At 51.7% G+C, this 11,720-nt stretch overlaps 4 protein-coding genes across 4 annotated transcripts in view; 1 reads left to right on the top strand and 3 right to left on the bottom strand.

Annotated features, from left to right (window-relative positions):
• The window catches only part of NEUTE1DRAFT_48354 (uncharacterized protein), a gene marked incomplete at both ends in the record, with an annotated part of 2,351 nt that extends 1,262 nt beyond the window's left edge, over positions 1–1,089 (bottom strand). The window contains 2 exons of the mRNA XM_009855506.1: positions 118–756; positions 857–1,089. Of these exons, the coding sequence (XP_009853808.1) occupies positions 118–756; positions 857–1,089 (872 nt within the window). The remainder of the gene's footprint in view (positions 1–117; positions 757–856) is intronic.
• Positions 1,090–3,150: 2,061 nt separating this feature from the next.
• On the bottom strand, positions 3,151–5,346 carry NEUTE1DRAFT_86874 (uncharacterized protein; the record flags this gene model as incomplete). The annotated part of the gene is made up of 2 exons (XM_009855636.1): positions 3,151–5,188; positions 5,290–5,346. The coding sequence occupies 2 exons, from the start codon at positions 5,344–5,346 to the stop codon at positions 3,188–3,190; spliced, it is 2,058 nt and encodes a 685-aa protein (XP_009853938.1).
• Positions 5,347–6,057: 711 nt separating this feature from the next.
• NEUTE1DRAFT_48564 (uncharacterized protein) lies at positions 6,058–7,186 on the top strand (the record flags this gene model as incomplete). The annotated part of the gene is made up of 3 exons (XM_009855513.1): positions 6,058–6,094; positions 6,951–7,089; positions 7,129–7,186. Coding segments are annotated over 3 exons (234 nt in total), but the record flags the coding sequence as incomplete, so codon positions are not given.
• A 748-nt stretch (positions 7,187–7,934) lies between these two features.
• On the bottom strand, positions 7,935–10,712 carry NEUTE1DRAFT_148405 (uncharacterized protein; the record flags this gene model as incomplete). The annotated part of the gene is made up of 2 exons (XM_009855637.1): positions 7,935–9,417; positions 9,477–10,712. 2 exons carry the CDS (start codon positions 10,486–10,488, stop codon positions 8,231–8,233), a joined length of 2,199 nt encoding a protein of 732 aa, XP_009853939.1.
• Positions 10,713–11,720: the final 1,008 nt, after the last annotated feature.

The raw sequence follows: 11,720 nt of genomic DNA on the forward strand, positions 1-11,720 counted from the left end.
AAACCAAACACCCCGAGAAATGGGCAGGACGGCACGAAAGCCGGGGAAGAAAAAAAAAAAAAAAAAAAAAAAAAAAAAAAAAAAAAAAAAAAAAAAAAAAAAAAAAAAAAGACTCACATGACAACATTCTTGGCCAACTCCTCCCACAGTGTCTTCATCTCTTCTGTTTGAAACAGATATTGAGGAATCGTGATCTCGGTCATGAACTCCCCCAGACAAGAGAAGAATCCGATCCCATTCGTGCCACGCCTATAAACCCAGTACTCTTTCTCGGTAGGAACTGTGCCGTTGCCGCCCGCGTAGGTGGCTACTTCCAGCGCGGAGGAGTGCAGGTAAAGTTGGATCTCCGAATAGAGTCTTGTTCGCTCAGTGAGGGTGCAGCCTTGTTTGAAGCCCTCGGCCGCAGGTTTGAAGAGGACCGAGTACTTTGTCGGCGGGGGCGGCTCCTTCGACGACGAGGACGAGAGAAAGAGGGAACCGGGGTCGGAGGAGTCGTCTGATTGATGGTGGTGGCGGCGGCTGGTCGGCGGAGAAGAAGGAAGAACACATGCAATGTTGCCTGAAGGTGGGGGGGATGGAGGATCAAGACCCAAGTGAAAGGCAACGTATCTCAATGCCCTTTCACTCAAAGTGGTCTTCGAGTCCAAGTCCAGGTCCTGAGTTGATGATTCCTCGGCTTCATCATCCCATACGAAGATCCAGAAGACAAACCAGCTCATCGTCACCAACCGCTCAAGTGAAGAACGGGGCCACCAACTGCATGTCTATCAGTGTCCATTTTTTCCCCCTGAGGTGTCCGTCGCTAATGGTTTATTGATGTTGACGGGTGGAAGAAAAAAAAGGGGGGTACACTCACTATGCGCAGAGCAGAGCAATGTTGATCTTCTTTGCTTTCGCCCTTATGTCCGGTTCCTCGATCCTGTCATCAATGTTTTTCTCCACAATCTCACGAAGTCGGCCATAGTGCGGGCTGAGCTCCGTGGGAAAGGAGGAGAGAATTGACTGGAGACTGGGAAAGTGCAGTTTGAGGCCGTGGAGGTTGGCATAGACTTGGGCCGTTGTTGGTCTTTCAGAGGTGGCGGGGGCCATGGTCACCTCCAGCGTCATGTACGAATGAGTACCTCTAGAGTATGTAGGTTGTAGTGTTCAACGAAAGATTGGGGCAAAGGGATACAGTCGGAGGATACAGCTCTATGGATGACCGCCTTACGAAGAATCGGGTGGTATATTCGAATGAGCGTCCAAAAACAAAATGAACGGTATGGTGTACTTGTGGAAAAGAAGTAGATTGGGAAAGATATGGGTCAGTGTCTCTGGCGAAATTACATTTTCTTGCCTTGAAGGTCCTCCCTTTCTTATAGACAGCTTGAGCCGCGCGGAGGATCCTGTAACAAAACCGCTGGTACCTTTGGAATCGTCATTTCCAGCTCATTCTAACGATAGCTTGTTTGGTCCGGTACGTCAATCCTGGAGTCCGGAATACGGATCCGAGGCCCAAAATCCTTCTTCGACATTTTATTTTCGTTTCTACCCTGTAAAGTCGTTACAGGGCGAAACCGTTCGCACGCCGGAAACATAAAGTTTGGTTTCCCTCACTGTAATGCTGGTATGTACGACTTCGTACACCTGACGTTGAGGCCGAAGGGACTGTGAAGGTCGAGGTATTCAAGGATGATGCCACGGGTGTACTGGGTGTGCACGGCAGTACCTAGGGTTGGACCAAAGCTTGAGAGTGTTGATAAGGAGCAAAAGGTCTGCAGAGTTACCTTATTCACGCTAACAATGTGTGGACTGGGTCGGTCTGGCTGGCTGGGAGTGCGAGCTGGAGGTCTCTGCAGCAGCTGCATGGCCGGCAGTACGCACCGCTGACACAGGAGCACAGTCCTCTCGTCATCTCCATTTCCGTCTCCCAAACCGGAATTTATACGAGCTATACGAGCCCTGGGCCATGGAGGCTGCTTTGATTGTCGGGGTTCATCGCTGTTGCTGGGAAGAGGGCGCTTGAAGGCGTAACTGGGAGGGTGCGGATGCGGCGGTGCCTGGTGCCTCAATCGATAGGGGGCATCCATGCGAGTATAGACCAGTAATCAGACTATAAATATCTAGGTACCCACAAGATTGGTGGTAAGATGGGTGAGTGAAGGTTTTACTGTCGTCACGTATCAACAGACTTACGATGTTTATGTGGCGGTCAGACTGGAGCGGGAACCGAAGCCGTGCCTACAAGGCTTGGCCAACCAAAGGGATTACCCAGAAGGTCTGCAAGCCTGAGGCGAAATGTATTTGAGCCAACAGCCTCAATACATGATGCACTCCCACCATCGAGTCACCAACTGAGCGGCGTAAGATGACACATCCATATTCGATATCGAGTCGCTTATAACCGTTCCTTTGCAAAAATCGTTGTAAGGACTCCATGAAGAGCGTCAAGGTGTGAGAAACGCAAGTTCAGGAGCCGTGCAGCTGCAGGGCTGGATCTTTGCATATTGGTTTCGTCAGAGCCATGAAATTTTTGTAATAGCATACCTCTCCATCCGATTCGTGTGGTCTGACTTTTGCTGCAGACGTTCGGATGGAAATGTATGCGCATTGATGGAAGAGGATGTCGTATTTTGGCCGGGAAACTGGGTGTCATGGTGATTCTTCGTGCTTTTGACATGGGATTTCGGTGTTCTTGAGCGTCTCATCTCCTCCCCTTCATTGTTTCCCTGTGCACCAGACAAAGCACGCTCGACAACAACAAGGTGCAAATAGATCACATCTGAATTCTGCGGTGTGTGGATCACTGGTTGTGTTCATTTGTATGATGAAGAGGGAAAGAAGAAAGGAAATCAACCAGTGCGATAGGTATCGACCAAAAAATGACAAGGACTTATCCAATCTGTGAGAAGACAATAAAAGAAGGAAACCAACACCAACAAAACCACCTCATACGCCGTAGTTCCTGCCCCATCATGTTCTGTTAAAATTCCGCCGCGGCTGCGTGTCCAGCACATGTTGTTGATTGCTCCGGTGGCGTCTGCCCTGTATCCCGATGTCCAAGCCCATTGATCCCTTCCCATCCCGTAATCCCAAGTCCCACCTCTTGCCAGCCAAAAAATGCCAAAATTCCATCTCTTCAATGTATCGTGTATGATCATATCCGTGTTCATCTCATATCGTTCCTCATCCCATCATGACCTACGCCTTAGTTCGCGACACTCGCCGCCCTTCTCACATGGCGCTCTCCATGTCCCTCCTTGGAGGTCCGTCTCTCCCGTTCCTTATCCTTCCCATCTCTCTCGCGCCTCTCCTCCTTCTCCTTGGTGGCAATCTTCTCATCCTCCTTGTCCTTCATCTTCTTGAACAACGACTTAATCATGTTGCCCTTCTTCTTTCCGCTGTCTCCATCATCCAGACTCGCCTCCTTGCTGCTGCTGGTGCCGACTCTCGAGGCCGACTTTCGCTCTCTATCCTTGGTGTCCTTCTCTCTCTCTCTGTCCAGTTTCGAACGCGATAAGGAGCCGCCGCCAGCTTCGCTGCGAGCGCTTGTGCGGTGAGAGCGAGAGCTGCGATAGGAGACTTGAGAGGAGGCGCCGACTTCGCTTGTTGCTTTATCCTTCTTGTCGCGCGAGGATTTGCGGTCGGGAACGTCGAGATCGTCGCGGTGGCGTCTGCTGCTGCTGGTCTTGTCTTTGCTGTCTCTCTCCCTCTCCTTGTCCTTTCCATCCCGTTCCTTATCAGAATGTCCACCAACAGCCTCCCTCAACCTCTCCCTCAACCCACTCGGCTTATGCTCCTTCTTCACCGTCGTGCGTCTCGCCAATCCCACCTGAGAAACCGAATCATCTGGACTTACCTCCACCACCTCCTCCTTATACTTCTGTTTCAACGCCTTATCCGCCTCCGGACTCCTCAACTCCACCTCCGCCTCCTCCTCACTCGTCACCACAATCCCGCGTCTCCAGCACTCAATCGTGCTCAACTCCTCATCCAACACCAACGCATCCTCATGCCCTCCCGCAGCAGCACCTGCCCTTGCCCCCGCATCAAATCCCATAGCACCCATAGCAGTCCCATTCCCAGAAACCGCATTCATCTCCACCGCCGCTTCCTTCTGCTTCGCATTCCCCTGCGTGATCTTCCTGATGATCTTCCACCCGCCAAACATGACCACCATCACTCCGGCCGCAATGCCGGTACCAATCAAGAACTGCGGCGAGCAAAGCAAGGCGTAAATGGCCGGACTGCCACCCTTCAAGAATGCCAAGAAGGCAGGTGACATCTTCCCAATCATCGCACTAAGCTCGGCCAGCGACAGCGCCACAGCCGCCGCGGCTTCCGGGTTCTGCTGCAGATTTTCAATTATGCACGACGCTGAAGCCTGCACGCAGTGTGCTTCGAGGAGGAAGGATTCGATGCGGGAGATGAGATCCAGCGCTTCCTTCTGTTCGGGTTCCTGGGGCGCGAAGTCGGGGGCGAACGTGGGGATGCCCTGAGGCGGGACGGGGTAGGAGTGATTCATGCTGTCATGGGAGGAGCGGTGACGGCCGCGGTTGAGGTCGTCGCGCAGGTGAAGGTCAGGAGGAAGGTCGCCGTAGGCTAGGTCTTGGTCCCGGTCTCTGTTCTTGTTCTTGGACGAGGATGGGGTTTCGGTTTGGCGACGGTGAAAGGGGTTGCGACTACGACTGCCCGAAGCGGCCACGTCGAAGGTCGGGCTGGCAGGCATGGTGTTGGCGTGGTTCAGACTTGGTCGCCTGGCGAGTTCTAGGTCTTTGCTGTACCCCTTTGGTGGCTTTGACGGCGCCGTTGCCGATATTTCCGTGTACGTTTTCAGATTTCCCTCTGTTAGGGCTGTCGAGGGATTAGGCGCTTGAGACGATGATCGCTTGCGGTGGGACTTGCTGCGCGAAGTAGAGGTGTAGCGAGAAGCGAAGGAACGGGTGTCATCATCGTGGGATTTGCGGCGCCCACTGCTGTTGCCGATAAGCTTACGATCCCTAATGCTGCCGCCATCGAGCGTCTTGATGGGACCCGGGGAGTCGTATTCATCGTATTGTCGGCCACGAGGAACTGTGATGTGGACTTCTCCCCGTGATCGGCCGGAGGAATAGCTGCCGTTCTGGAAGTCGCGCTCCGCCCTTGCGGCTTCTTTCCTCTCACGGTATGTAGCTTTAGCATCTTTGAAGATGCCCATCAGCTGCCTCCCCTATATCGGAGATGTTAGTTACTGTCAAATTGGCAGGTGAGACAAGGTGGGTGACACGGATGTCAACGGTCTGCCCAAAAGACAGACAGGGGAGTCCTTACCGTGCTGATGATCTTGCCCGAATTGTTGACAATGGTGATAATCTCTTCGCCTGGCATCTTGGCGGTTGATATGTATCGTTTTTTTTGTGTTGTAGTGTTGATATGTTGGACCTGAAAAGGGTCAGAAGGTGCTGTAGGCGTTGTGAATAGCGGGGTACCACGCCTGGAGTTAGGTATCGAGTGTTATTCCCAGCCTGTGGTTGATTCGATCGTGGCTGGCGCTGGCGGGTCTTTCGGCGCCGGTGTTTGTATGTGAGGGGTATAGGTGTGCCTAGCTGACGAAAGAGCAACGAAGAATCGAGTAACCAAACAAACCTAATGTATGGGAATATGGTTTCGGTGAGTCAATGAAGAAAGATGCAAGAGTTAAAGTGGTTTTAGTCAAAGGATCGCGCGCTTCGCTTCTCTTCGCTTGTCGGTGCCAGCCCCCCGGGAAGGAAAGTGTGGATACAGCACCACTCTTCTCTCCTCCAGGACTCTTGATGTTCCACTCTCTGGGCTGACCTCCGATCAGATCAACTGAGGCAGCCGGGATCTAGGTTGTATGTTTCGATCTTAGGACGGTCGTATGCAACAGATTTGAATGTGAAAAGTCCAGCAAGATGTGAGATGAAAGAGAAGAAAGACGAGAAGTATGTAGAAACAAAAGCAAAAACCAAGCAAGAACAGAGTCAGAGTAAGTAAGGTTCAGGTTCAATACGCCAGGGCCGGGGGTATTGCCATTCGTTAATTCATCATGCTATATGACAAGCCCTTGCTCCCTCGTAGGTTTTGTCCGTACACTACAAAGTCAGTCCAGTCAAATGTAAGTCACCGTCTTTTCTCTTTCACTTTTCTTACTGGCGAAGAGACAGACCGGAAAGTACAGAAGCAGGGAGTGGGATGAGGGGAAATGATGTGGTGGGAATGAGAATCGGAACCAGACCTCCTCCACTGGGAGGTACCTTGTATCGATTCATGCTTCATGCTTCGAGCAAGTCTTGTCCTTGCAAGCCCTCCCACGTTTCCCCGTTTCGGAGACGAGAACATCGACAGCCAGCCAGCATGCCTAGCATAACCAACGCAAGCAATCAACGCAAGCAAAGCAGCGGGAATGGCGGAAGATGCGTAGCATTTTCAGGGCTGCTTGCTGCCACTTGGAAGCTGACGACACTTGACCAGTCAATGTTGAATGTCACTGATTAGACGTTACCATTGATTGGGCAAGATGTAGCCAAGATGTCAGAAGTCGGGCTTCCTTGCAGTTTGTCACATTTGAGAACTTCTCGAACCTCAAGTCATCTTCTCAACCTCTTCCCCTCTCCCCTTGTCATTCGAAAAGCTGGAAATATCACCGTAGAGAAGGGTCTTTGATCCGATGACAAGACTCCCTAGGATCGGGGAACAACATGAAACTCTCACTCTCTTCACCCCACCCCCACCTAGAGAGAATGTTTGTGGATCTCTTCACCGCTCGTCTCTCCGCTCTCGATTCCATGTTTGGTGAGCATGATGGCCCGTGCTCATTCGGCTACCTCCCCCGGGCATCAGCCGGCGGCGGTTCGCTTGGCTTGCTTGGAAAGTCTGGAACGAGGCGCTTCACCTAGTTTGTGGCGCACTCAACCCCTGATCAACCAATCTAGTGTAATCTCGAAAGTGTATGTGTGGAATCACTTCAGCAGCGTCCGTAGCCACTTTTGGTGTGTCCAATCACAGTGAGGTCGGCTATCGACCGAGTCCCAGTGTTCCAGTCTCCATCGTTCGTCTGGTCTCGCTCGGTCCAGGTCAGGAACACCCGCAGACGCCCGCACTGCCAGGCAGGTGAACAAGGTGAGTCGAAACACCCAACTCGCAATCCAGCGAGGATAATGTGAATGAACAAGAGAAGATCATTGACCTTCCTCAACTCCATGAGTGAAACAGCATCGGCGCCAGTTACTCCGTTGATTCCGTCAAATATCTGTCGTGTTACGAATAACGCCTGCTAACAACGCCTGCACCCCGTACAAAGCCCGGGCGGAACGGAAACGAACACTGGCGCTCTGCAAGATAGACAAGCAGAGACATGCAAACCCACCAACCACCTCGTCGGCCTTGCTCTCGAGACCGTGAGAACGGTTCGTCAGTGGTTGGACTGGTTCAAAGAGCTTGCATTAGGGCCATGCCAAATCATCAATCTACTACCCCACTCGCACCCCGTGGGCTTGCAAATCTCGCGAGAGTCGTCGTTGTTGGATTGAGGTCGCGTTGAGTGCTTGCATCCACAGTTGTGTTCCCCTCATTCACCCACCTGCTCTTGTCTCGTCTCTTGAGTTTGTGAGACTGTCTCGTCCATGCAAAGTGTCGGTTTGCACTTGTTCTTGTGAGTCGCAGCGCCATTGTCAAGCAAAAATAAGAAACGACAGGGCAGAGAACCAATTCAATTCCGGCGTTACCATCCTCGCAAAATTTGCCCTTGCAATTGGAGACACGACAGCAGTCCGAATTTGGTTTGTGTGGGTGTGGGTGTGGGTGCCCGTCTGAGCCATCGTGATGGATGGTGGTCCGTGCGGTGGGTGACTGGTCTTGTGGATGAAGCTCGAAAATCTTCTTCGTGCGATCGTATTGATGCTCAAGGGAGTACAAGCGGCGAAACCACAAGAATATCGGCAATGATGAAAGTGTCATGAGCGTAAAGGATCAAGAATTTGTTAGACGTGTGGCTTACGCTAAGCAACAAAACAACAATACGGGTAAAACGACCAAGTGACAACAACGCGCTTGAAGCCAATATATCGATCAGGTTATCCAATACCCCATCTATCATGCTAAGGAGTGTCCAAGATTGTGAGTACCATGCTGTTCGCAAAAATCTAGGTGATGATGTGACCAAAGAACCAAAAACAGGACTCCAGGGAAATCAAAATTCAGTGGGTACCTAAGACGGGAAAAAAGCCGCCGTAAAATTGTCGCCATGATCCACCTAGGAGATGTAAACAGGAAGGCGATTGCCCCTGAGCTCGCTCTTGGGAAACTGTATGTCCTGCTTATCGAAGTCGTGCAACTGAAGCCAGCACAGCATCCTGAAAATGAGAGTGCACCAGATGGCCTGGGCTTCGATGAGCTTCTTAGAGGCCAGGGCAGGTGTTGTGGGCAACACTGGGGATTGCCCAACTGTAGACGTACTAGGTGTCGAAGTAGTGGCAGTAGAATCAGGACCTGCCGGGGCCATTTCCAATCCACTGATGTCTGAGTTTTGGGTCTGCTGTGCCAAGGTATACGATCTGTGATTTATGTTCTTCATGCGCTTGCGCTTATCGTACGCTTTGACCGCACGATCGCTAACACAAGGAAGGACATGCTCAAAGTAGACTTTCATGAAAATGCCCTGCCTGTCTTCTGGGTTGGCGGCGCTGAGTACGTCGAAGAAGGCCGTAACCGTCTTCCCTGCTTTCTGGGAGCTGTCATCTCCTGTGTCGCCCGTTGTGGTTGACTTCGTACTCTCCTCCGGCTCGGGTTCATTGATCATCCTGAGTACCTCTTGGATGTGCTCGCGAACAACCATGGTGAGAAGATCGCGCTCACGAGTCTTCAGGTATTTGTCGCACTCCTGAATCGCGTCGTGTAGACAAGTGAGAAGAGGAAGGTTGTAGCCAGGCAAAATGGGTGTGTAGTCCTTTTTGGGCCGTTCTTCCGCTTTTGGAGGACTGCTTGCTTTGTATTCAATCAACCAACTTGGTCGTGTTCGTTTCCTTGTTAGCGATCGCTTGAGCGGACCAATGACTCCACCTTCAGATGGTACGTCACTTGAGATCTCTACATCCTTCTTCTTCTCGTGCCCTTCGTTTTCTTTGTCCTCTTTGTCTTTCTTCTTCTTTTCTTCTTCAGCGGCAATTTCCGTATCCCTCTCCTTCTGTCTTGTTGCGACGTCCCTTCTATCGGTTTCCAGCTGTTCGAGGACTTGACTGATAAGCTTTTTCAGATCAGGAGTGTCCGGAGAGGGCGTCATGTATTTTTCCTTGTCAAACCTCGTTGAGAACTCTTTGATGAGCCTTGGGAGATCAAAGAAGCGCCTATCCCAGTGATACGGTGTCGGGTTCGGAAGCATGCGGTGGTAACTGTTTTTCATGTACAGGGATTGTCCAAGCATGCCGATGATTTCAAAGGGAACTATCCGATGTGGCTTGTCAGTTGAGTGTCGCTTCATAAGGGCACTTTATCTGACTTACCTGCGAACAGATGTTGGTGTCTAGCGTCCTTTGTCTTGAAGTAATTGGCTGTGCTAGTGTTGCATTCGAGCTGAACCATGGTCTCGGCAATCTCGCGCATACTGCCAAACTGGAGCTCGTTGTCATCTTTAGCACCAAGCCTGCGGTTGTCCTTGGCCGTGTAGAAGATGGTGCGAACGTAGCCGAAGCACAGCTCCTTGATTTCATCAAGAGGTATGATTCTGTTCTCCTGGAAGCGGGCTTTTCCACATATCTGGAAGGTGAAGGTGAGGCCGAGATCGGGTACCGTGCTGCCAGTGAGCATGAAACCGTTGCCTTCGGCGCGATACTTGTCGCGCGATCGATCAAACTCCTTCCAGTAGATACCCAGCATGGATGCGATCTCGACTATGTGGCATATTGTGGTGGTAGCGTACGGCTTCTTGACGCCGGCAGGCATGTTGTCCCAGCTTCGAGGCTTGGGTTGAAGGGCAACAACCAAGGTGTGCTCTTTGAAGCCTGCTACGGCACCGGGGCCGGATTTCTGGCGATGCTCTGTGACCCAATTCATGTTTGCTCGTTCCATGGACTGAATTTCTTCCAACAGGGTGAGCCAGGTGGCCTTTTCATTATCGGCCGTATGAATACGGCTGTGTTGAAGGGCGTCGCGCTGTTGTGCGTTCTGCTCCTCTTGTGTCAAGAGCCGGGCCTTCTTCATGCTGTCCTTGGTGCCATCGAGAAAACTGATAGGAACCTTGAGACCCAATTCAGGCTTATCCATAGGGCCGCGGTCATTAGTTTGCGGACAAACGAATATGACGGGAGTCTCAAACTGGACCTCGAAACGGAGCTCTTTGAGCTGTAACTTTCGGTGTACCGTATCATACCAGCCGCCCTTGAGACTTTTGCGGCAGTTGGCGTAACCCGTAGCAGATGCAAGGTATTGCTGGACGACCTGTAGGAATGTTCCTATCAATGCCACGAGTGAGATGACGAGGGCGGCGGTCTCGACTTTGTCATCGCTGCTGCTCATGTTGACGATCTAGGGGACGATCCCCAGAGATAGGAACGGAAAGAGGCCGTTATGGACGAGTCGAGTCGGGAAAGGGCATGGGTGTGTGATTGAATGTCGTTTGGGTTTCTCAAGCGTTGTAGTAGTAGTGGCCCATGTGTGGGTATGACTGTGTTTGTGATCGTGATGGTGGTGTTGTAGGTTCGTAAAGCTGTTCGACGGAAGAGGATGGGGCTCTATCTATGTAAAGACATAACCTGGAGCAAGAAAAAGAGATGATAAGTATTGAATTCGTAGCAGACAGACGAGGTTTACGAGAAGGGGCGCAGCAACATCAGTTGTGACAACAACATACATAGCTTGGACCTCGAATACTACCTCGATCCAAGGAGGCTCTGCCGCCGCCACCGTGTGTGCGACGGTAAACAACCATTTTGGTTGCGACATGCTGCAAGAAGGAAGTTTGGAATTGGTGATGTTGGGCGGATTCGCTAGGGCCGGACGGGGCGATGGGGGTGGTCGGGGTGGTCGAGTCAGGGTCCATGTCGTGTGTGTACCCGACGAGGGTCGAGAAAAGTGCGGACAAGGCCACCAATGGTGGTGATGGAAATTCTAGAAATTGTTGAGGGAGGTTGCACTCGAAATGGGGGACTCGATTGGAGATCAGCGGAGATGGCGGAGGCAGGCAGGGCACTGGAGCGGGACTGCGCTAACACTGCGCCAGGCCCGAATTTGACCTGCAGCAGTTTAGAGGTACGCAGGAGGTAATGGAAGCGGGCAGGCAGACAGCCCGCGCTCCATCTCATCCACCTCGTCTGGCCATCATTGTCAGTTCTTTCCACTTTCATCCTCTTGGGAAATGATTTCCATCTCGCAGGAAGGTTCTGGGTGGCTCTTTTGGCCTGTTTCATCGTGGGCGACCTCCGCAACAAATACCTGTAGGTATCCCCGGCTGTCTTTTTCGTCAGTCAGCCCCTTTGACCTGCATCGCCACAATGTATATGCAAGTCCAAGGTGGTTTCTGAACCTAGACCACATTGATCTTGACCAAGTTCATCACGTTGAGTTGGCCTATCTCCTCTTCTTCAGGTGCTGCTGCGCCTTGTTGCCTGCGTGGCCAAAGAGGGAGGGGGTTACACTCACCAAACTGATTTGTTTACGTTTGACAACATGAAAATTGAAATTACCCCTCCCGTAGTCGAAGCTTACAACAACAGGAAGCAGCCAGGAGCCAAAGATAACAGGCAGACGAA

The sequence above is a fragment of the Neurospora tetrasperma genome (genome assembly GCF_000213175.1).
Source record: "Neurospora tetrasperma FGSC 2508 unplaced genomic scaffold NEUTE1scaffold_6, whole genome shotgun sequence".
Classification (NCBI taxonomy): domain Eukaryota; kingdom Fungi; phylum Ascomycota; class Sordariomycetes; order Sordariales; family Sordariaceae; genus Neurospora; species Neurospora tetrasperma.